The sequence below is a fragment of the Cyclopterus lumpus genome, chromosome 1 (assembly GCF_009769545.1).
Source record: "Cyclopterus lumpus isolate fCycLum1 chromosome 1, fCycLum1.pri, whole genome shotgun sequence".
Classification (NCBI taxonomy): domain Eukaryota; kingdom Metazoa; phylum Chordata; class Actinopteri; order Perciformes; family Cyclopteridae; genus Cyclopterus; species Cyclopterus lumpus.
Window position 1 is genome coordinate 1,688,483 of NC_046966.1, and position 24,864 is coordinate 1,713,346.

General features: G+C 44.1%; 1 protein-coding gene across 7 annotated transcripts; it reads right to left on the bottom strand.

The window, feature by feature from the left end:
* Positions 1-679: 679 nt before the first annotated feature.
* zdhhc5a (zinc finger DHHC-type palmitoyltransferase 5a) lies at positions 680-24,864 on the bottom strand. 7 transcript variants are annotated; one of them, XR_004610029.1, is made up of 16 exons: positions 24,307-24,864; positions 19,792-20,328; positions 19,643-19,714; positions 18,215-18,417; positions 16,191-16,312; positions 15,638-15,795; positions 13,184-13,356; positions 12,428-12,530; positions 11,863-11,954; positions 11,122-11,248; positions 8,656-8,764; positions 8,404-8,513; positions 4,086-5,206; positions 2,704-2,834; positions 2,347-2,390; positions 2,098-2,210 (listed from the first exon to the last, which is right to left on the bottom strand). XR_004610029.1 is itself a non-coding variant. In XM_034542825.1 (15 exons), exons 3-15 carry the CDS (start codon positions 19,810-19,812, stop codon positions 1,982-1,984), a joined length of 2,640 nt encoding a protein of 879 aa, XP_034398716.1. In that variant the 5' UTR covers positions 19,813-20,328; positions 23,627-23,932; positions 24,307-24,864. The 7 variants fall into 7 exon arrangements, 5 of the variants coding, with proteins under 5 accessions (XP_034398882.1, XP_034399053.1, XP_034399142.1 ...); XM_034542825.1 differs by lacking the exons at positions 2,347-2,390; positions 2,704-2,834 and adding an exon at positions 23,627-23,932 and having other exon boundaries at positions 1,982-2,210; XR_004610028.1 differs by lacking the exon at positions 2,347-2,390 and having other exon boundaries at positions 2,100-2,210.

Below are 24,864 nucleotides of genomic sequence, written 5' to 3' on the forward strand. Positions count from 1 at the left end.
ACAGCCACTCCTTGACTACCAAATAGATGTGATTACCAGCCTATGAGGCAGGTCGCAGTGACTCGCAAAAGACAAGTGGAACCCAAATGTCACCCTTCTGAAATGAAAGAAGCTGAAGGTGTGATGCTCTCAGGAGGGCGGTGAAACAAGACGGCCCAACAAAGGGCGGGGCTTCACCCCATGCAGTTTGGAATACCGGTTTTGAATCTAAAGATATTTCTTGGGACAGGAAACCTGAAGCAAACAATGCACAGTTGATGTTGAGCAGGAAGACGTGCTGCTTTACAAGAATCCACTACATAACAACTTTTTTGTTCTTCTGTTTTTTTTCCTCTCCATTAAAACACATTTTCTCAGACTAGCAGCCTCATTTCTGTTTGAACTTCATCTTGAAATCAATTCCCAAGCCACACTTCAGCTGAATTCTTATGAATTGAGACCGGAAGGACTTTCACTGATGCCGTCTCTAGTTTGAATAGTGAGACAGCGTACTGGGACCAGCGGCTTCATCTTTAGCGAAATCATGACTGAAGATGCAATCGGACTGTAAAACCATGTTTGAAATAAGGCATCTGGTCTGAGAGCTCACAATTCAACCCTCTGAGTCAATATTAAAAACTCTACATTTATCAATAGCTATATTTTCATATGAATTCATATAAAACAATTTAAAATTAAATAGGAGACATAAAAAACAACAACTTTATTTTCAAGGCAATTGCTCGAGGAATGAATGTTCTGGAGATCCTTAAGGACCCTTTGACAACAAAAGGCTTCCACAGGATTCCCTCCCATCCCATTGGTTCAAACAGACCACCGGGCCTATAGTGGCCAGTAGTAGTAGTGCATGCTGCAGTCAGAACGGCCGTAAAAAGCAAATCCACATTTAAAATCACATCATTCTGTACAAACATGGAATCATATTCACATCTAGAGGGAATAAATCAACATAGGGACAAAAGAAACAGGGAATCACCTTTGTGACACTTGATCCTCCTCCTCCTCATCTTCATCATCTCCCTGCATCAAAAGGCAAATCAACTCACGCCTCAACATGGATGGAAAAGTTAATGTGTGGCGTTCCTTCCAGCCACTACTAGATCGTCATAATGCAGAAGAGATCCCACCACCTCCTGTCCTGTGGAAAGGAGGCGTCGGCCTCGAGGAGAGCGACTAGAGGTTTCAGGGACTCTGCCTGGGCTGCATCACTGACTACATGGTCCAATGAAATTGCTCCATTTGGTGGATGCTGTTATTAAAAGTAGGGTTTAACTGGGGCCATAACTGGTAATAAGAACTAGCTAATCACACATGTAGTCTACACTAAGTCTATGGGGGAGCCCTTAACTTTAAATGGATTAGGACCGGGTGCCACACACTGTTTGAATCCTCCTGGGGCGTTTGTGTTCAATGGCGTTCCAAATGTGAGCGGAAAAATTGTGAAATATTAAAACATCGGCACCAATTTCTACCCACATGCGGCTTCAGTCCAAAAGTGTTGATTGGACTCCCAGCTGATCCAGAGCTCACTTGGGCCCCAGTGGGGATCGAACTCCTCACCCTGGCAGTGGTAATGCCTTGCGCTGTGATTCTTGTACGATGCAACACCCACACTGCTGGTGCCTCGTGCTACCTACTGAGCTACAGTGAGAATAAAACCTACATTGTGGGTCCCGTTTGGTCCAGTGAGATCCCAGAAAACAGACTCTTATGACCCAGTGCCAGGTAGTCCTGACTGACATCATTCAGTACAAGTTACTGAGGTGGATGTCTAGAGGCAGGACAGTCCAGCAGTGTAGCTCTACAGTCAAGCAGCCAACGATGATTGAGATCTGGACAACATGGTTCAGAAGGTCCTCAGATGTCCAGGTCTACAGTTGGCCAGTTGTGTGGTGTCTTAAATCTCTCCCTCACTGGCAGAAGGAGTCAGCAATATCTCCTCTACGTCTCATTGGTCGTCAAGCGGGAGGCTGGATGACACTCAGACAGAAATCTCATAGGTAGTGCCCCCGACGCCAGTCACCTTCTTCACCCCGCCACCCTGAGGATTGTGGGCGGGACTTTGCGTTAATGGCGAGCTGGGATAGGCCCCTCCGGGCCGGGCGGACACGCCAACTGGGTGAGAGGGAGAGGAAGGGGCGGAGCAGGAGGAGAAGAAGAGCTGGCCGCCGTTGGTCCGACTTGGAGGTTTCATCTGGATCAGCTCATCCCTGATTAGAGAAAAGCCCAAAGATGATTAGCGTGACGGTTTAGGACAACACATGAGACGCGACTACAGGTCTGAAGCATGCTATGGTCATGTGAGGAGGGCTATATGACATCATGATCAGTCACCAGAAGCATTACCGTCACATTGATGAACTGCTTCTGACTGACTGATGATCCGGGTGCTATCAGATGGAAGTAGAAGTCCAGTTTTAGAAAGCATGCTAATCACATAAAGACGAGCCATAAAACCTGCCCTCCTTTCATTTCACACAAGCACAAACTAACCAACATGCACCAGGGTTTGTTTACATTTATCCTCCTGGTCTTTCACAAAAATCAAACCTTTTTATTGAAAAATAATACAATATATTGACAATAAATACATGTTTTTTTCCCCCAAAACATGTGCCACAATTATTGGCACCACTAGAAAATATCATGATTAAAATCTAACTGAAGTATAATTCCAGTCATATTTTACAATCTTAAATTCACCTGTTTGATTAGGAGTGGTCAACCATGACTTCCTGTTTCACTTGGGTATAAATATGAGGTGACACAGGCCAAATTCCCTTAGTCATTCATCACTATGGGAAAGACCCGAGAACAGTGACGATGTTGTTGAGCTGCACAAATCAGAAAATGGATATAAGAAAATCTCTAAACAGTTGAAAATACCCATTTCCACCTTCCGGGCAATAATTAAGAAGTTTAGAGCGACAGGAGATGTTAAGAATCAGCCTGGAAGAGGACGTGTTTGTACATTGAACCCACGCAGCGCAAGGAGGATGGTTCGACTGGCAAAATAATCTCCAAGGATCACAGCTGGACAATTCCAGAGGTTAGTTGAGTCTCAAACTACCATCAGACATCTACATCTCCACAAGTTGTTGCCATAGCCACCACAGTCCCCCGACCTAAACATCTGTGGGATGAGCTGAAGAGGAGAGTCCATGTGATGACTTCATTGGTTCCCTCCACAAACAGCTAATTAGATTCTTAAATTTTTGCTAAAATTAAGCTATGTGCAAACAAACTTTTATGATGACATGTCATCATGTTTAGCAAGATAATCCTCACATATGACGTCTGAAGTGTAAAGTAAGAAGCTAATGCTAGACTATGAAGGAACTCCACCACTAAGCTAAAAGGTGGTTGTCTCATTTACACACTTAAAGGGACGAGGGAACCAGAAGTGTAAAAATACTGACTCATTCCTGCAAAGCTCTGAAGATATCTTTTACGTTACATATGTACAAATATGAAAAGATGGTATAATGTTACCCTATTTACTACTGCTGCTACTGACGTAGGTTTATGAGCAGGAATAGATCAGTCCAACACGTTCTGGGTTTTCCTCATTACTCTAGTTTAACTCCACATTCCAGCCGTACAGCCAAGTCCACCTTCATTTCTCTCTCTCCCCACACTTTTACCCCATCACCTCCAGACGCCCGAACAGCGCCGACTAGTGGTCATACTCATCATCATTTAATTTATAATTCTAAACCTAAAATGCGGAGTATAACCCTCTTGTCATGTCTTTTATATTGTCACACATTCATGTCGTGGGTATGGAGAGGTGTCTGTAAGGCACTGGCACAGAATTATGCACGGAAGGTGGTTATAACAATTATAAGAATAATCTAGAGGACAGGAACAAACAGGCAGACCACAACAGCATCACACAAATAAAAGAGAGAAACAAGGAAAGGGAAAAGGAGGAAGAACTCACAGGAAATCTGGCAGGAGGAAGAGAAGAGGAGCAGGAGGAGCAGGAGGAGCAGTCAATCAGGTTGTCAGGTTTTCAGGCGGGCAGGTGGGTTTTTCTCAGAGTTAATAGCAAACCAATCATCCTAATCCTAATTCATACTCACTTTGGCGCTTGTATTCCTCCTCCTCCCATTCCTCCACCACCTCCTACCCCCGCCGCATTTGCTCCGGCTGACGCAGAGGCCTTTCGGACCAGCCGGTACTGCATTTCGGCAGCAGCGGCACTCGAGTAAGAAAGCGACTTGCCCAGAGGTGGAGGGTGCGGGGAGCGGGGAGGGTGGGTCGTGGAGGTGGAGGAGGATCCCAGAGGGTTGTCAGTGGAGCGGGTGCGATAAGGATAAGCGTGATGGGGTGGTGCATGAGGGGCAGTGAAGCGGGGATGGCGGGACGTAGAAGAAGAGGAGGAGGAATGGTGGTGGTGATGATGGCCGTGGTGGTGGTGGTGGTGGTGATGGTGATGTGGGGGAGGCGGGACAGAAGAGGATGGGGGAGCCGAGGAATGGTTGGCGGGCAGTGGGTGAGAGCCCGGGTGGAGCTCGCCCAGCAGGCGCTCCCTCTCTGGAGGCGGCGGCGGGGAGGAGGACGTGGAGGAAGAGGAGCGATGGAGGAAGGAGTGGTGGTGGTGAGAGGAGCGGTGGTAGTGATGAGGCGACTGGGCGGACTGGGAGTGTATCTCAGCATCTCTCTGTTGGGATGACATGAAGGCGGAGTTGTAGCCGCCTGCTGCTGGAGTGCAGGGTCTCCCAGAGGAAACCTCAGGGCCTGCTGAACCCATCACCATCCCTTTGTCGAAATCATCACCACCTGCCAGTAAGCTGTCATATGACAGGCTCCCGTTGCGGGAAGGGTGGTGGGGCGGGGGTGTTCGATTGGCCAAGCTCTTGAAGCTTGCCGAGGTGGTGGTGGCCTCCGAGATGTGGATGGCGCCTGCTGAGGTGTGCGTGGAGCTGGTTGACCGCGGGGCCACTCCTGATAGGACCGTGGGGTCGGAAAAGGAGGGGTACGAGCATCCACCCAGGGAGTAGCCAGGGATGCCCCCTGCCCCCACCTCTCTTCTGCCCTCCCTCCTCTCCCCACCTCCTCCTACTCCCACTCGGTCAGGTGGAGCATCCCTGCGGTCCAGGCTTGGCTGGGAGTGGAAACCAGGCTGCTGGCTGGCCTGAAGGAGGGAGGAGGTGGAGGAGGAAGAGTCCCTGGCACTGCCAACACTTTCACCTCGACTTAACTGGAGGAGGCACGAGGAGGAGAAAGAGGAAGGGAGGTGTAGGAGGGGGAAGAAACAACAAGAAGCTGAGCAAATCAGAGTAGAGACTAGGAATCCCTGCCTGACTGAAAGTCCCTCTCGTGTTCACATCCTGACAACACCTCAACTGTTGCCAACATCTCTTCTTTTCACAGGTCAATACTGATGCTGTTGGTGATATAGATATTCAAAGTGTTAACTTTGAGAATATATCACCATACAATGCCAAGATGAAGGCTTGTCACACGGATCCAAGTGTCTAAAAAGAAGGCTAAGCGTTCTCTCGCTGGACATTCATTTATCCTCCGATTTATGGTGCAATCCCAAAACCCGACCGGCACATGGTCGGGTTGTGCCAGTTGGCCGTGGTCTATGCTCCATTTTAATACCATTAACTTAATACAAGTAAACGCATATTTCTCATGGCGTGGAGTTGTTGAATTAAAATAGAACAGCTTTTGTTCTATCCTTAAATTTAAAAAAAAGGTGAGCAATGAATCCCTCCCATCATACCTGTAGCCGTAGAGGCCGCCTGCACTCCATTTACTGGAGCTATGACATGGGAGGACAGAGTTCTCCATTTGATGTCATTATGAAACAATACATTAATGTCAACCATTTGCCCTGATGAAGGTCTAATGACTAAAAGCTTGTCTTCCTGTTCAAAAGGTGAGAGTGCCGAGTCTTCCCTTATTTCTCCATGTTGGATTTTCAACATGATCAAACTAAATATAAAAACTAAATAAAAAATTTGCGACTTAATGCGTTTATCCTGACTGAACGGGAACGGTACATGGTTACGGTATGGTCATGTTGCAGTATACATCCATGTCTGTCCAAAATGTTATCCTGTTACAATTAGCATATTCATTCTTGAGTTCATTTCATGAGTTCACAGTGAGCTTTGACCAACAACATATTTTCATCAGTGAGTTCAGGTGGACGTGTCAAATTTGAGGAAATGGCCTCAAGTTGTTCCTGCGATATGAGAATGGACTGGACGTATGGAAGTACAAACGGACAACTGCAAAATATGACGTATCCTGCTGTAACTGTTTCCGAAGTGGAGGCATAAAAAGGTTTATGTGTGACAGATCTTTTTCTTACTGAATGAGTGAGTGAAGGGGGAGAGGCTAGTCCTTGTAAAGGGAAGGAAATATTCCTCACTGATGCTTCGAAGTCCCAACAATAGTATTCGGTTTGGTCATAATGCATCGTCAGTCAAATAATGACCAAATATACATATTATTGATAAGTATTTCTCTCCCTTGACAAGAAGTAGTTGAAAGAGTTTTGAGGTTACACAAGTCATCATCATCAAGTTAGACAAAGAATCCATCATGAATGTAAAAGTAAACCATTGTCTGAACTTAAATATGGAAAACAATTCAGTGAATTGAAAAGACTTGTTACCGAGATTCGACCTGGATATAAACTTTCTCCTTATATATTGTGGCCTTTTTTCGAGAACAGGAAATGTTTTCTCCATGATACCAACTCAAGTGACAAGTGACATGAAACATCACGATGACATATCAAACTACTTGTAGGACAGACTTCAAAATGGCAAATGGAGGTCCATTTGAACTTTTACTTCTGGATCTGAGCTACAGGGGAGTCATTGATTTTGACAAACACGGGAGGGAATCTATAGGAGACACTTTTCTAAATCAGGGAGAAATGACGAAGAATCAAAACAATATTGTGCTGGATAGACACGTGGGAGGATATGGGCCAGACATGGGTACAAATACAGAGTAGAACTAACTCATCTGTATGAACCAGATGGACTCGGTACAATCCTTTGATTTGAATCAATCAGCCTTATAGCCCAGATATGGATGAATTTAATCACCAACCATTTCAAATGGGGTCAAACTGTATTTCACCCATGTCCGGAGCAAACAGAAAGGAGCAGGACAAAAAAATTGAAAACGATGCTCTCAGAACAATCACTTACTGATACTGATCAACAGAAAGCCACTGAGAAACCAAACCCAGATGACCGACGGGAATTCAAAAGGAAAAACATAAATTAGATACTGTACATTAGAAAGAAATCGATGAGCGATAAAAAGAAGCACAGGCAGGGACAAATGGAAAAACTACTACGTATATACACACCATGCACCTTTTAAATATGAGTTAGTCTGAGGTTTATAGTGCAGATTTTGAGTCAATATGTCTGGACATATTGACAACCTATAACGGTGAGACACCATAGTCCTTTCACAATAAAAGCCCTAGACTTCTAAACTATGCAACTGTTTACCAGTGATGAATTCACTCTGAGCATTTTTCTAAAAGGAAACTCAATACAATAGCTTACAGTAGTTTAGGCTATTCAACAGTTTCGCTAAGACAGATGTGTCTCAGACTGGGAACTGTTGTTACTTTTAAAAACTTGTGCTACACTTTGGGGCCTCTGCTACAAAACCTTAAGCCTCTTAAGCTAAAAAAAAGTGAACGAGGCAGCAGTCGTAGGTCGCTGGTTCGCTCTCCAGCCATGCAGTCTGCATGTCCTTAGGCAAGACTGGAGCAAAGTGCTCTCAATGGCTTTGCTGTCAGTGTGTGAATGTTAATTGCTCCTGATGAGCAGGTGCCTCCTTGTATGCTTGTATGCTGTAGAGTGCTTTGAGTGGTCCCTTACTCTTTAAGCCCTTTACAAATGCAGTCCATTTACCATTTTCCATTCAACGTATGGTCCTGTTCAGTGTGTGTGTGTGTGTGTGTGATTATATATATATATATATATATATATATATATATATATATATATATATATATATATATATATATATATATATATATATATATATATATATATATATATATATATATATATATATATATATATATATAGTGTGTGTGTGTGTGAGATTATATATATATATATATATATATATATATATATATTAATATGTCGATTAATATGTACATGCAGCACCTATTGCACATCTGTACATCTCTTCTGTTGCCTGTCCTAAGGTTTCTTCTTTTTGGACTAGTTTTCCCTTCCTGAATTGAGGGTTCAACGACAGGAGCAGGTTGTAAGCTGTACAGATTGTAAAGCCCCTTGAGGCAAATTTGTCACTTGGGATATTGGGCAAAAGAAATTGAGCTGACTTGTCCATGTCCATCACCTGGCAGTCTCCCCGGTGTATAAATGTGTGCATTACCTGGTTGGCATAAGCGTGTGTGAGCGCTGTGTGGTTCTTGCCGGGGCTGTAGCTGGGCCTGTATTTGTACATGGTGGGGGTGGGAGGGGCTTTGTTCAGTAGACTGCACTCTGCATGAGGGTAGAGAGACAAAGAATACCAAATATCACTGTGAAATCAACATAGAATCAGATCAGATCAGATTTTTACAACAGGAAGTTGAGACAATGGCCATGAGAGTCAGAGCTGAAGCATGGAGTTGGAAGGCATTACCCTCTGTGTTTCCTCTGGTGATTCCAGGATAGCGAAGCTCTGGTTTAGGAGGAGGAGGAGGCTCAGCGTCACAGGACTGGCTCTCCATCATCTCCAGACTGGACTTAGACTGGATGGAAGTCAGATAGAAACCCAAAGAATCACAATCCGTTGACTGAAATGTGGTTGACCAATTGTTTTTTTCACTTTATATAGAATTGATGAAATACCTGAATGAATGAGTGGAGAAACATAATATATACACACACACACACACACGCACACGCACACGCACACGCACACGCACACGCACACGCGAATCATACATCACGGCCGTCAGTGTAGAGCAGCATGACGTTGTTTTATATTGCGATCTAAAAAACAACAGGACCGTATATAATAATTGTGGGCCTCATCTGAAAGTGAAATGGGCTTTGAGCACAAAAGGAAGAGGCTGGATGAACTGGGCTGATAGACGTGGTTGTCTTGCATTAACTGATGTGACCGTCGAGGATTTCTGGCTGTTGAATTTTAAAACAGCTCTTATTACCAATCCAGAATCGAATCCTCTTTATCTAACCCTAAAAAGCTCTTCTCAATGTTTTCCAAACTCCTTGACCCCCCTGGTCCCCCCCTCTCCCTCCACCCTTCTACCAAGCCACTTTGTTGACTACTTTACAAAAAAGATAGACGACATACGCTTTTCATTTACTAATCCATCTTCCATAACTACACCTCCAGTAACTTCACCTTCTTCCCCCTTGTTTTCCTCTTTTATCCCCCTGTCCCCTAATCAAGTTCTTTATTTGGTAACGTCTGCCCGCCCAACCACCTGCCCCCTCGACACCATCCCGTCTCACATTCACCAGTCTATTGCTCCTGACCTTCTTCCCTTTCTCACCCATCTTATTAACACCTTCCTCTCAACCGGCTGTTTCCCTAACTCTCTGAAGGAGGCAAGAGTCAACCCTCTCCTGAAGAAACCCACTCTCGACCCATCTGAAGTCAATAACTACAGACCTGTCTCTCTCCTCCCCTTCCTTTCCAAAACTCTAGAGCGAGCTATCTTTAACCAAGTCTCCTCCTTTCTTCACAGTAACAACCTTCTAGACCCCCACCAGTCTGGATTCAAGGCAGGCCACTCAACAGAGACTGCCCTCCTTGCTGTCTCTGAGCAGCTTCACACTGCTAGAGCAGCCTCTCTCTCCTCTGTCCTTATCCTTCTAGACCTTTCCGCTGCCTTTGACACAGTGAACCACCAAATGCTCATGTCCTCCCTCCAGGACCTGGGTATCTCAGGCACCGCGCTCTCACTCTTCTCATCCTACCTCACCGACCGCTCTTACCGGGTAACCTGGAGAGGATCTGTGTCTGAGCCTTGTCCTCTGACTACTGGGGTCCCTCAGGGTTCAGTCCTTGGTCCTCTTCTCTTCTCTCTGTACACCAACTCTCTTGGCTCTGTCATTCGCTCGCTGGCTTCTCCTACCATAGCTATGCTGACGACACCCAAATGATCCTCTCATTTCCCCAATCCGAAACACAGGTAGCAGCACGAATCTCTGCCTATCTGACCGACATCTCTCAGTGGATGTCCGCTCACCACCTGAAAATTAACCCGGACAAGACTGAACTTCTCCTCCTTCCAGGAAAAGGCTCTCCCACCCACAACCTAACTATTAACTTCAACAACTCAGTGCTGGCTACACTACTCTGCTCCTCCGCGACCTTCACTGGTTACCGGTGGCCGCCCGCATCCGCTTCAAAACATTGGTACTTGCGTACCGTGCTGCGAACAGATCAGGTCCGGTCTACATCCAGGACATGGTCAAACCGTACACCCCAGCCCATTCACTTCGCTCGGCTTCTGCCAATCGGCTTGTAGCTCCTTCACTTCGAGCTAAACACTCAACAAAGTCACGACTGTTTGCTGTGCTGGCTCCTCATTGGTGGAACGAGCTCCCCATTGACATCAGGACAGCAGAAAGTCTCTACATCTTCCGTCGCAAACTAAAAACACATCTTTTTCGACTATACCTTGAATAGGGAAGGTAGAGCCGTAGTAGCACTCTAGTAGCACTTAAATGTCCCTTACCGATAGCACTTTGTTGTTTAGCACTTTAGTAGCACTTAAATGGCACGTACGGATAGTATTCTGTAGTTTAACGTTATTGAAGAAATTGTACTTGCTTGATTTTTGTTGTTCTGAGTTTGGACTCATGGTTTAATGCACTTATTGTAAGTCGCTTTGGATAAAAGCGTCAGCTAAATGACATGTAATGTAATGTAATGTAAAACCTCCTGCTGCCATCTGAACCGGCCTATAAGAAAACTTGTGCAGAAGTGAGAAGCACAGCACCCTTACATAACTTGTGTTCACCTACAGGCAAACACAAGCCTGTTTTTTTCTTTTTAACTAGTGTTTAAATCAAACAGAACGATTCAACTGCAGTATTTATGGCCTATGAGCAACCGTCCAGCTGTTCTTACCCGGTGCAGGTCTCCCTGTATGCCGTTGTCCAGGATCTTTGCAGCCAACTGGGCTTCTGTCAGCTGTGGCCGCAGAAAAGGAGGCTGCACACACACACTCTGCACACACTTCTTTCTGCCCAGATACCTGCAGAAGTACACAAGTACAGCGTTGTTACAAGTTAGAAGCCCCTTTTTGACTGCAGGGACTTAGAACATTTTAAAGGAACTCATTGCATTTCGACTGCATTGACCAGGGTCTAAATTTATCATCCTGGGACTCGAGAACGGCCCTGGTCTGTAAAAGAACTTTCAGGATGCGGTTTGCAGAGAAGACTGTTAATGATTGGTAAGACACAGAGCACACTGCTTGCTAAAAGCGAGACCAAACAAATTTTGATTTTCTTCTTTGACGTGTATGACGGTCTTCAGGTCTTTAGATCGCCGTGAAAACAAAGACAACAACAGGCCTTTTAGTTCATTAGACTAAAATAACCAGCAACCTCTTGGTGGAAACTATTCTTCGGTTTTGAATATAGTGATCGACTGCACTGAAATGTGCCATTTACCATCAGTGCTTAAATACTTGCAAATACTCCTAGCATTCTGTTACTCCGTAAAACAATGGTCTTTGACTGTATTATGTTGAGTATACTGAGACATGTTGATTTTAGGTTTGTAAGGCAATGCAATGCTGTAATGCTTATGACCGGACAACCAGAGACAGTAGCAGTTAAATAGAGAAACGTGTTAATAATGCACCTGGGTGCCTGTGAGCTGCAGAGGACATGAGAGACGTTTTTCCAACAGCCATTGGTGAAGGGGTTAACGCCCCCTCTGAACTTCCCTGTTACCTGAAGACAGAAAAACAGAGGGAAGGTGAAAAGACGAGAAGGAGGATAGTTAGAGTATAAAAGGTTGTTACCATGATACAGTATGATTTAAGGATTGGAATCCGAATACAAATGGAAAGCCCAGCAAAAAGTTTTAATGGTACTGAGAAATATATTTCTGGATTAATGCCTGACGGAAGGAAACCTTCATCGATTATTTATCATTCTATAATGTATGGTCACTTTTTGGATGCAATAGTTTTAAATGGTGTTTTGAGTGCTCTTGGTTCAAGAGGCCGCTATGTGGGGCTTGCTCTGCAGTTACCTAGAGTACAGGTATGTGATCATTTCGATTATCATCTAAAATGTGAAATGGCTCATTATGTCAAGTTGTGTATTTTTCTGGTTTGGCATTTGTTCAAAGTACATTTTTTAGATAATGTCCTATTAAGATCAATGAATATTCTGGGACTCAACGATTTAATTTGCCCTACCTGTTCATTGGTAGTCCTGCCTCTGGCCACAAGCACTAAGTGGAAACCAGTGAGACCAGCAACAGGGATGAAGAACAGGCCTGCAACACACATCACAGCCAGCCTGAGAGCACAGGGGGGGGGGGGGGTCAAGGAATATAGAGACCAGATTAAAACAGATCTGGCTGGACAAAGGGAGAATAATTTCATTTGGATATTTGTATACAGTTCGTGGACAGCTTGGCCTGGTGGTGTTGGGACACGCACTCTAGCTTGACAGAAAGGAGGCTAAATTACATTTCAGAGTGAAGCTCAATCTTGGCAAGGGTCTATGGATACCCACGAGTCTTTCCTTTTTTTGCATGCAGTATAAATGTGTTATTTTTGTCTTTTCTGAAAATGTATGAATACTGGGGTCCCTTAACCGTTGTGGGTTTGCATGACTTGGGTTTGACTTGAGAGCCGACTCTTGTGGCTCAAATAAGCCCAATTGTATTAATGGGTGATGATGTTGGTCCCCATCGTTGCCATTTCACATAGTGAAACAAGACCATTTTTTAAAAACTTGACATCGATGTATAAAATGAGTGTTGTGATCTCTAGAAATCTTCCCACGCCACACTGAAATACATTCTCAGGACATCTGACACAACCAGAACAACGGGTTGAAGCCAAGGAGGACCATATTGCAGACGTAGACAACACTGTGACTGAACAGAATGGGCAATCTTACAATGGACAGGACACAAAGACAAGGTAAAGATCCTTCAAGGATACGTGACGATGGCGTGCAGGCGGTCGACGTTCTGCCGATGGTAGAGGATAAAGAGCAGGCCAAAGCCAAACACTGCCATGATGTGAGCGGTCAGAGACAGAAGGAAGAGGAAGAAGTAGCGGTAGTTCCTCCTGCCGATGCAGTTGTTTACCCAAGGACAGTGGTGGTCGAAGTCCTATAGAGGGTAAAAAGACAAAAATGTAATGGAATTTGTCTGCACTCTTCAACATTAATACAGCTTTCAGAAAGTGTTGCATCATACCGTACTTCCAGGTGTAGCAGCTGCAGTTCACATCATGTAACGGCATGATAGCAAAGACAACTGCTGGGGAATTTGTTTACCCCAATTTTGTAAATATAGAAATATGCTTAAATGTTTCACACATGAGCTACAGTCTCCAGTACGACTCAAAGGAAGGGTTTATACCATTAGATTACTGCAGAAAATAAGCTGTGGCAAACAAACACTTTTTGCTGAACAAACAGGTTTTGTTCAGCAAGATAATCTTCACTAATAAACACAATTTTTATGATTTTTGAAGCATGAATACAATCAGCAGGAGTAAAAAGCTAATGTTAGGCTATAAAGGAAGTCCACAACGGTCACATGACTTCACGTCACCACTAAAAGGAGGACTTGTGTTCTAGTGGGGACGTCTAGTCGTCTCATGGGACATCTACTGAGATATTTTATATCGTAGAACAAAACCTTATAGGATAAGGTTATAGGACTCATTCCTGCAGCACTCTTTTTCATGACTAATTTCCCTGATGTTTTACAGGAAGTTTAAACTTAATGAAGGCATGAAGACACTCACAAAGCTGTCAAAATTGAGAACAATTTAATATATTAGCTTAAGCACTGCCGGAAAAAAAAAAAATCACTTATTTCAACAACCAAAATCATATTTTAAATGCTACCAAAATCAAAATGCACCCAGTTTCCGGTCCGGTTATGAATGTGCCTCTCAAACTGGGTGTGCTGTGTTACAATTGATGAAAGGCTTACACCATAAGTATCTTAGCATACAAGTTTGATTCGTTTAGCTGGCTGCCATTAGCTTGCTTCTTTAGCTTTAGTCTGTAGCATATATGCAAGCCGATAGCTAACTAATAAGCTATTATCAGCTAGTCCATCCAGTCCATCATGGGAGAACCAGACTGACTGCTGAGCCTCAGAAAGAAGACGTGGTTGCAGGCGTGTCAGGAGCAGCTGATGAGTGTAATGAGAAGTCATTTAAATATGTACATAAATAAAATAATAATAAGTTTAACCGACTAGTATTTCTGGTGCCACAAGCAAGGTCAGCAACGTTTAATGGACTAGTCGACTCATCGCAAACATTCCTAGTGTCTTTATTCTGTCACTTCATGTTGTCCGGAGTCAAAGACAGACATCCACAGCTTAGGGGAATAGCCAGGAAGATGTCGACAGCAGAACCAGCTCTTCAGTCATGCGAGTTAAAATGCTGCTTAGTCAGAATTCTGACTAAGCAACATTTTAACTCGCATGATGATGCAGAGTGGTCTTTTTTGTCCAATTGAAGCAGACTTCCGTCTGCATTTGTTAGGATCCCTGTCTGATGTTAGTGTTGGCTCCCCTCTTTGTTCCCCTCCTGTCTGGTTTGTTGTTATGTGCTTAATGTTTTGCTTTTGTCAGTCTACAGTCTCCACCTCCGGTTTCCGCCCACTACCAAGCCCCTCTCCTTTGGCTCAGCTGGGGCTCAAGTGCTGCCAGCTGTTTTAAGAACCATGGCATTCCCTGGCAGGTTGTCAGATCATTCCGGTCACCAGTCTGGTTCCTTACTGTATGTTGGGAACACCAGGTCTCTACCGATCCCGTTAGTATCAAGGACTAGAGTTCGGTTGAGTTGCCCTCCCGACTCCAGCGAGGGAACACTCGCTTCTGATCAGCTGGACTATTCTGATCATTGTTTTGTTTGTTTTATTCTTTGCTGTTTTTCCTCCCCGATCCGTTAGGGAAATAAAGATCCTCACTTTGAATCTTAAAAGCTGCTGTGTGAGTGTACGTTTGGGTCCTCCACACCACACAACCATAACAGCATTATCCTGTAACCATTGACCAAACGTGATAAGGATAAGCGCAGACAAGTGAAATGAAGAAAAGACACAAGCATCTTGTTTTAGTGTGTTCATGGTGCCAAGCTCAAAATGGGTCACCTTAAATTAAAAAGGTCTGGGGATATCCCATCTGAAAGGTTGTTTAGTGGACTGCCATCAGCTACATGAACTGATTTTGACACAATGCACATTGGATACGCTGGCTGTCACAGGAATATATTCCTTCAAGTGAATCGGAGTAACACTCTGCGGGTATATCATGTATCCAGCATGCTATTGCTGCTGGTTGCTTTGAAACACCATTCAGAGACGAGTTCATGAACAATGGCCTAATGTATGATGTGTAAAAAGTGAATGGGTGAGTGGGAGCACACCTCGACACAGTTGTCACAGACGGAGCAGTGCGAGCACCGTGGCGGCCTGTAGAAGCGGCAGGTTGAACACCACTTCATCCTGACCTGGATCCCTCTGATCTCCACAGTCTTGTAGAGGGGAGCACGGAAATCATCCTCTTTGTCCTCGTCCTCCTCAGCTGCAGGGACAGGACGGGACAGAACACACATGAACACACGAACACACACACACACACACGATGATGCAGCTTTATGTATTCTTCTCCTTATTTCCTCCTATCCTAGATCAACGACAGGTCAATTAAATAATCAAACAGTTTACCCGATACATTGCTGTGGATCAGGTAATATGACTGCTGTGTGAGCGCTGATCACATTTAAAATCTACTGCTTCAACTCCTTCCTTTACTGATCCATCAACATCTATCTGCCTGTTGGACAGAAGCAGATAATGTTTTTATCGATTTGAGGCTATTCAAATGTCAATGAGTTTTGTGGCTAACATTTTGTGATATTGGGCTACTTAAATGCATTTAATTGAATGTATACACTATAAAAATGAAATCACACATACCTCTCGGGAAGATGCCTGGGTCCATGAACGTGGCCATGGAGAAGTTAGCCAGAACAAACAGGAAGATGACTCCATTGTAGATGGGCACAGCTACTGAGAAACACTCAGAGAGCCACGGACACCTGAGACATGAACACAGTGGACAGTGGCAGGACAAAGATTCCGTCACATTAGACATTGTTCAGTTGTAAAGAAAGTGAGGCTGTGTTTCCTGAAAGACACTCTGTTCCTGCTGGGATGCTGGGACACTTTTTCTGCTTTAACATGCAGACTGATAATTATTATCAATATTGATAACAGATGATCTCTATATGTATATCTGGGGTTTGATTGGATTCCAGTTGCACAACAAATGTACGTACACTCAAAACTGTGAAAGTGACAGATGACTCAAAGTGAGCCCAGTCTTTGACCACGCCCCTAAAAAGGATGTGGCTGGCGGTTTCCTCTATTCCATTCTACTTTTTAACCATTCCCATATGTTGCTTTTAATTTCTACAAATGGACACAATGTGTGAAAACCATTCAATGGCGTGTTGATCTGTAGAGAGGTTTCTTTGATGTTTTTGGGTTGTTCACTCATTTTTGTGTGCCTTTTTGTATTAATTCACCAATAAGAGGAAGTGAGACTGCAGGGACACAAACACAACAGGCCAGGGAGACTGGATCATGGGCTTTTGTCAGAGTGACAGATGTTGGCCTACTTTCTCCTTACTAATCTGAAGCCCGGCACTGACAGGCACGAACCAACTCTCTCCACTAGGTTTTCCTTCTCCCACATACATTCACTCCAGAGTGAGGTGTCAGGAAGAGGAGAAATGACAACACCATTGACTTACAGCATTCTTATGAGGCTGAAGTCCACACTGAGGCGTATAAATCTGAAACTCTCTTTTACAAGTGAAACGACATCCGTTGAGTCCACACTTTTTCTGCTTGTTTATTTTTATTATAAAGGCTCATTATAGTCTGAGGACATTAAATATTGCTACCCGTTTCTGAGTGGCTCACTAAAGCTTCACAGAATGTGTACAGAAACTTGCCAACACAAAGTCACTTTGTGAATCCATTTAAATTGCTACCACATCACAGTCACAGACATCCCGCCCCCTTCTGACCTGAAATGTTTATTCTCCAATCAGGTGCCAATTAAATGAGTGACGCCGCTTTCACATTGGTTATACGAGTGACCAAGCACACACCAGATTTGACAATGAACGCAGAAAACATGAAGCCCAGCGATTCACTACTTTCACAAAAAGCCCTTTGCTTATGGCAAGCCTTCATCTTGGCATTGTATGATGCGTGTATATATGCATGTCAGTATATATATGAAGGGTGTATTGAATATGAGGGGTGTATTGAACTCAAACTCTGGAGTGGGGCCACCGTTATACGGTCTTGATGTGGCCACCTCGTCAATGAAAGTCTTAAATCCCACTCTTTTAAGTCGTATTTGAATTTCTAGCAGCTCCTGAGAAAAATTTCAGGCTCTTGTTGATGAATTAATTTCACTTAAAAAACAGCTGCATTCTGCAGCTGGAAGCAACGCTGACGAGACTGAACCAAACAATACAGTTTTAGGTCATGAACCCAAAACGATGAGCTGAAAGACACTAAACTGAGGGTCATGCAGTTGGTGGTAATTCTCTGTGGAAAACCACCAGCAACACCTCTCATTATACACAGCCATTTGATCAATTGTTAATATAAGAATATTGATTACTGCAACTTTAAGGACGTGTTACGCCTATTGGCTGCGTCTCTCAAGAGTGTGGTGCTGCTGCTGTTGTGATGCTGTTGGGTGCTGAAATGAAAAGCAAGCGGCCAAAGCTTACTCTGAAAATAATCACGGTTTATGTAAAAAAAATAATCACCAATCCAATCAAGCACACTCAGTTGTCCATACAAAGAACAAGGTGCTGTCCATTGTCCTTTATATTATGTTTGATATGAAATGGCTATTTCATTGCAGCTTATAGTCAGACGTGCATGTGTCTGAGACAATGCACAATGCTACTTACGTGAAGCAGAAAAAGAGCGTGGTGGAGCCAACGAGGAAGAAAGTGGCTGCCGACACTGGGACGTAGCGGGAGGGTCTCAGGGGTTTGGTGGCCGGGACCACGGTATGGGGCAGGGGTGTCGAGGATGGACCCCGCATTCCACTCTTACTGCTGCCACCTGGCATCACTTCCTTTGTGTAGTGGTGGGTGGGTCTGTTCCGCAGCTGCTATGCCGTGGGATTTATAAAGAGTTCAAATGTACCTTTTGGTCTGGTCTATTGTGTGGATTTGTAGTTTGGGTGTAGAAATGAAAAACATATATGTAAAAGGACAGATGGAGGGATAAATGAGAGGGGCTTTCTCTTTCACGTTGACTAGTGGGAAACACTCTTCACCACACGGAGAAGGGGGTGCAGCAATCGCTTGTTGTCTTAGGTTCTTAGGTCAATCCTGATCTACTGTGTGTGACTGTGTGTGTGTGTGAGATTAAAATAAGCCTACAAGTCGCTCTGCTGGAAAAGCCTTTTTTTTCCTGTTAGCCAGAAAACAGGTGGGAAGGTCGGGTGAAGAAATAAGCCACGGATTGTTAAGAGGAGGGGGTGTCTGGACAGAGTTCCCTTAAAGAGTTGCAGGTAAATACACAACACTAGTTTCCCTCTGTTCTACCCAAAATGCCAATCAATTACTAATACAAGCCTATAGAAACAGATACTTCCTCCTGGTCCGTTTCCACACAAGTAAAATGTGTCTAAAAAAAGGACATCTGCTTAATGTATAGCAAGGTGAATGAAGGCTTAGTGAAACACATGATAATTGTGCAATTTACAAAACATGGCTGTTATTGAGACATAAAAACATTATGTGGACCATTCCATTAAAACACACAAATTATTTGGTGCTGTGGAAGTCCATTCCAATCCTGACAAACAGAGAACCGAAGGTGAACTGAGCGCCCGATGTGAACTCGTCCAGTTGGACTTGACTGGTGTGTATATGTATGAGAGCTGAGTGAGGTACAAGAGTTGGCAGAGGTAGGCCTGGTTTGGTAGGAACCGGAAGAAATGAAATGAAATGAAGCTGAAAGACAAATGGAACGGAAAGAAAAGAAGCAAAAAAAAAAAGGATGGGATGACGACTTTCCTCAGCTTAGAAAAAGTGCAGGCCAAGACCTAAAATGTGAAACAGGCTTGTTTGTTGCTAAGTCTGTGCTAGCAAAATGTGTGGAGATCACATCAATTGAAAGTTTTTAGCACCCAGATATAAGCAGTTGGGGCAGCTCAAGCAATGTTAGAAAATGCTCTTGCTCTGTGTTAGAGAAGGAGACAATTTGCTTTCAGTCCAGGACTCTTGTTAGAAAAGGCAGTCTGTAAACGGGCCAGTAGAGTAGCCTGGTTTTCCTGTGTCGGGGCATCCCTAAACCCTGCCGGTGGCCAATTCAAACCACCTCACCTGCTGGCTGCACGAGGGATGTGATTGGAAGACAAAAGGCAGGAGGTGATGTTGTGGTTCTTTCCAAAACATCTGGGGAGAAATCCAGTAGAAAATCCATTGGTATCCATGTAAATTAAATGTTTGAAAAAGACGGTATTATCTCTTACATCAGCCAGCACTGGCAACATCGAACAACTCAGCCCCCCCAGTTTTCTTGTTCCACTGTGTTAGTGGACGGCTGTGCCTGTTAGTTATGTAACCGTCAGCTTTCCAGCTACGGTCCGTTTTCAAGTGTGCCCTCTTCTCAAGGGACTTCCAGGGTCTTTCCTCTGCTTCCTTCCCCAGTAGAGACCTCTGAAGCTTGGATAAAACCCTCCCACAGCAATCTCTTGGAGGATACAGCCTCTTCACAGCAACGTCCTAAAAAGGACCTCAACAAAAATGTGAAAAATGGTGGCTTTTAAGAGTGGAAGCCATAGATTTCTGGGGCCATTGGTAACTTGAGGTGTTTCAGGTTTGAAGTATCCTTCTCCAACCTCGAAAGCAGAATTCAGTGCTGATCAGCGGCCTCCTGGGTTGATCATTTGGATCGCTTCGTATATATGGATAAAACACAGAGGTGGCTGTGTTGAATATCAACCTCAACAGTTAGTCCTGGGTCAGAAAAAGAAGTGAATCCAGTCCGATGGTTGGTCAAGATGCACCTACAGTATCAAGGAGAGGATTGGGTAAAGATTAAATATTCTAACAGCATAACATATATTTTGCAATGCATTTACAGGTACAGGCACATTTAGCTGTTTTCGCCATCGTCTTTGTCAGTTCAGTTTAGCTAACTCACGTTAGATAGCATCACTGCTGGCTGATATATTGACAGATATCAGTATGTTGGCAGATAAGTAAATAATGTCTCCGCCAACCTTTTTAATTTTAATCAATAAGCAACAGGCCAGGCATGAACAGGAACTGTGAAGAATAATTTCCAATAGGGTTACAATTTCAATGCCTGTTCTTCATTAATAATGTATCCAATTCAGAGATGCACAAACACAGGGATTGACCATACATTGTTATGCATTAATGTTTTGGAAGCTTTCTTTCACTCGTTTTCTCATCACCACCTGTCAAGGTGGTGATGGATCGTGTCAACCATCACCACCGCAAGCGAAATCAGTTCTATACAACTCTACCTGTAGTGTCACCGATGGAGCGCTTTAACCTCCTGGTTAGTCTGCAGCACGCAGGCTCATTTCATTAAAGCAGCCCTTTTCCTTTCAAATTTAAAATGAAAACCTACACAAAGAACAAATATCCCAGTAACTAATATTTGGGTTGAGCGGTACTAATTTGTGCAATTTAAAAAAATCCCCCCAGTTCACATTGAGAAATCCATAGAAATAAATTCCTGAACTACGAAATGATTGTTCTGCAATTGTGTGATTATTCATTGTAATGTTACAGTGTTTACGTGTGTGCATTTAATGAATGTATACCTTTATCATGTGTCACATAATATAATAATAATAATAATAATAATAATAATAATAATAATAATAATAATAATAATAATAGTGATCATTTAGTCACGCAGTTCAACTGGCAAACCTCCTTCCTACATCAGATTTGGTTTACTACTTTTATTATTGGCCGATCTGATATGTATTTTCATTGGTATGGATTACACAATTGCTGATTAACTGATTTGGGGCAAAAGCTTTTGGTCATACCATCGTGAAAAGGCAGTGCCTGTGGTTACCCACTTCTTTGACGCTCAGTCTTTAGGTAGGGAGGGGATTTTAATAAAGCAATGTTGTTACCAAACACACGCACCCTGCCATGCAAACTAACAGGAAGACAAGATACCGCTTCTAGTTTACTACACAACATCTGCCTGAACAGTTGGCAGGTGGCCACGGTATGACATGCAAAGGCCGAAATAAAAGGTTTGTAACTGTCTAATAGACCTGGTACCTCCAAGCAGCATGATGTCCACACACACACACACACGATAGTTCCTCATTCAACCACGAGCCCTTTTCATGTGATCTCACAGACTATGCATCCTTACTCCGTCCAGCAGAATCTTTATTTTGCAATGCTGAAAAAGCTAGAAAATCCACACACACACCTTCTCCCATCTAGAAAGGAGCCTACAGCATTGCACATACACACACACACAGGCCCGTAGAGATCACCCCCGCAGCCCCCGGGGGGGCCTCGCAGTGACAGGGGGCCTCGCATGGCAATTTTTTTTTTTAATCCAACACTAGCCAGCGCACTCGGCCGTATTGCGTATTGTATAGTGTCGGCTGACTCGGCTGTGTTCCGGCTCGATGCGGCCAAATGTGAGCCACCTTTGGCACATTTCACTGTTGCCATGTCTGGCCCAGGTGTAGCTGTTACGGACATGGGCAGATTCTGTCTGAGACATGGCAACCGGTTTATTGGCTGCTGAATCTGGGCCGAATAATGTAATAAATAAATAATATTACATTACGCAATAACATTAAGATATCCCTCAAAGTTGTCTCTCTCATATAAAGCTACACAATAAAAAAAAGTATTTTAAACTGGCTTTATAAGTTTTAAATAATAGTTGTAAAGGCAATCGTAACAGGCAACCACTAGGGCCTCCTGCTACGCGGACTGGTGTTATTGTTGGGCCGCGGTGTATTCTGGGAGAACTACGAGGAAATTTCTCTTGAGGAAAAATGAAACGCACATTTAAAAGTGGTGCCCAAAAGCGGCAATCAAAACAGAACAATTCTGAATTAAATGCCAAACTTCCCAAAATTACAAGTCTTTTTCGACCAGCTGGTGAAGGATGCACTCATCTGCCAGAAGAGACAGGTATTGTACTGTTTGCTATAGCTAACATTACCACGTAGCTAACGTTATACTTTGACAGCTGTACTGCTCTGTCTATGTGTTGTGCTTGAAAATACATTAACCTTATTAAACCTATGCTCTCACTATACCCCCTGCGCCCATTATCGGACACGTTTCCTTAATTATCTCCACAACCACGTTCTTTAACTTCATTTCACGTTGTACAACACTGCAACCCTTTTGAGAAGACAACGGCTCTGTACAAAATAATAAAAGTAACCGTTAAGTAAGAAAGGTCATTTTCCAAGCTAAAACTGATCAAAACATATCTCAGAAGCTCCATGTCACAAGAGAGGCTGTCAGGTCTGGCCATCCTTAGCATAGAGAATAAACGTGCGCGCAGTTTAGATGTAAAGAGCGCGGTTAAAGACTTTGCACACAGATTTGCTAAAAGACGCGCACATGTGTATTCAAATGCAAACCTGTAGAAAGTAGTCTACCGGTGTATCGACTATATGTAGGCATATTTGTTATGTTGTTGTAACATATGTTCTGTTTGAGCTGTTTGATAGGCCCTAGCATATGTTTTGTTTCTGTTGGAATACATTTGTTCTCTGTTTGAGCTGTTTTTTCTGATTGAATAAATTTCCCTCAAAAGAAAAGCTTGGGTCTTGTTCGTTTATCTTTGGATAATGACCGCCGGACAATACATTATCCCTTACATATGGGGGGAAGGGGGGGGCCCTCTCAGGGTTATTCTGCAGGGGGGCCTCATGTGTTTCCGTTACGGCACTGCACACGCATGCTGGGTGTGTGGGGCCCGCTGCAGTCACGGCAGCACCAACAGCAGTGCAAGCACCGCAACATGCACCAAACCGGTCGAATGATGCCAACATCCCTCACTTCCCAACCACGAGTCTCCACGTTTGGATTGACATGTTCGTGACATTTCGCAGCGTCGGTTGCAACAGAACAGCTTCCTGGGGTCTCAATTGCAGACAGATGAGGCGTTCTAGCTCCAGCTCAGCCAGGTGACACGCCACCCCATCGAAGAGTCAAGCGACACAGCAGCGATTGGTTAGACAGCTTAGTGGACACGATTCAGCCCGTCCAAAAATATGTGCCAATCACTTTAAAAACAAGCGGCACGCCAAACTACATATGAATGCTCACAATTTAGTGTGGCGGATGTACGATGAGCACGCGTACACGTTTCATCACATTAAGCCCTCTCGATCATTGGGGGACCCACTCCTGTACATCGGCGTGCATGTAAAGGGAATCATCATCATCCTGCAGGTCTATCTGGGTTTGATTATCCGCCGATAGGCAAAACAAGCCGTTCCTAGGCACATTTCTGATGGTGATTTCGTTAAAACAATTTGGCCAAACGTCCTGTGCATACAAGTGCACATTTAGCCCTCATTGGACAGCGGGTCATATTGAAGCCGGGGTGGGGACGATGATACCGTTAAAGACCTGGACGAGGAGCACAAATGAGCTAGCGTTAGTTCAAATGCTGGCGTTATTTTGTAACAGCGAGCGGTTTACATGCTAGACCGCTGGCCGTAACGTTAGCGGCTGGCTGTAACATCACACGTCGTGATGAAACGAAAGCAGGGTGGAGATTACTAACGTTAGCGTTAACGGAAATGAGTCACAGTTACACTAGCTCCACCGAAGCAAAGACGAGTCGTGCTTCAGGCGATACGTGGTTTCCGTGTGACGGTCAGGCTCAGTGTACTGTGTGAGCTTAGGTTAACTATCACATTAATAGAAGCGACCGTAAACTAGCGCCACTCCGGTCTCCACCGGTTAGCCCTAGCTAGCAGCAGGCTAACAATTAACCTCACCTGTGATAAGGGGTGTTGCGCTCCTCCTGGGTCCACAAAAGGGGAATCGGACGTGCCAGTCCTAGTTCTGCTGTTTCTTCTCGGGATAATCAGCAGCAGCAGGGACAGCTCCTTAACGTTACGCCCATTAGTGTCCGTACAACTCATTCAGCGGTGCCAGAAAGCTGTGCGGGTTTCGCTGTGGTGGCTCGCTAACCCAGCGGCCAGCTAGTACGGAACACGTTAACGTAAACGTTTGGCTAGTTAGCCTGACACGAACACGTCCGACGTTATGTTACTAGGCGCAGCTAGCTTCACTAACGGTAACTGTTAAGCTAGGGGTGGACGCTTTTCTTTTCTTGTAACGTTACTTCTTTAAAATAGCTCGCCCCATGTCTTGCAGGACGCTCCACTAATACGGAAGTTAAAGAGAAGAAAAAACGTTGAATATTAATAACCAAAAAGATGCGGTCTTCTCATATGCCCATACTATTGGTGGCCAAGAGATTCCCAGAGGCCGACATATTTGTCGGTACTATAAACTCTAATGTCAGGGTCTAAACAGCAGAATTGTCGCAT

Coding starts and splice junctions, on each gene's coding strand:
- zdhhc5a (XM_034542991.1), bottom strand. CDS start 19,812: ATGTTGCCAGTGCTGGCTGAT. Junction 13,357..15,637: donor TCTGTGACAACTGTGTCGAG/GTGTGCTCCCAC, acceptor TACCCTCTATAG/GACTTCGACCACCACTGTCC. Junction 5,207..8,403: donor CACACGCTTATGCCAACCAG/GTAATGCACACA, acceptor TGCCTCCTCCAG/TTAAGTCGAGGTGAAAGTGT.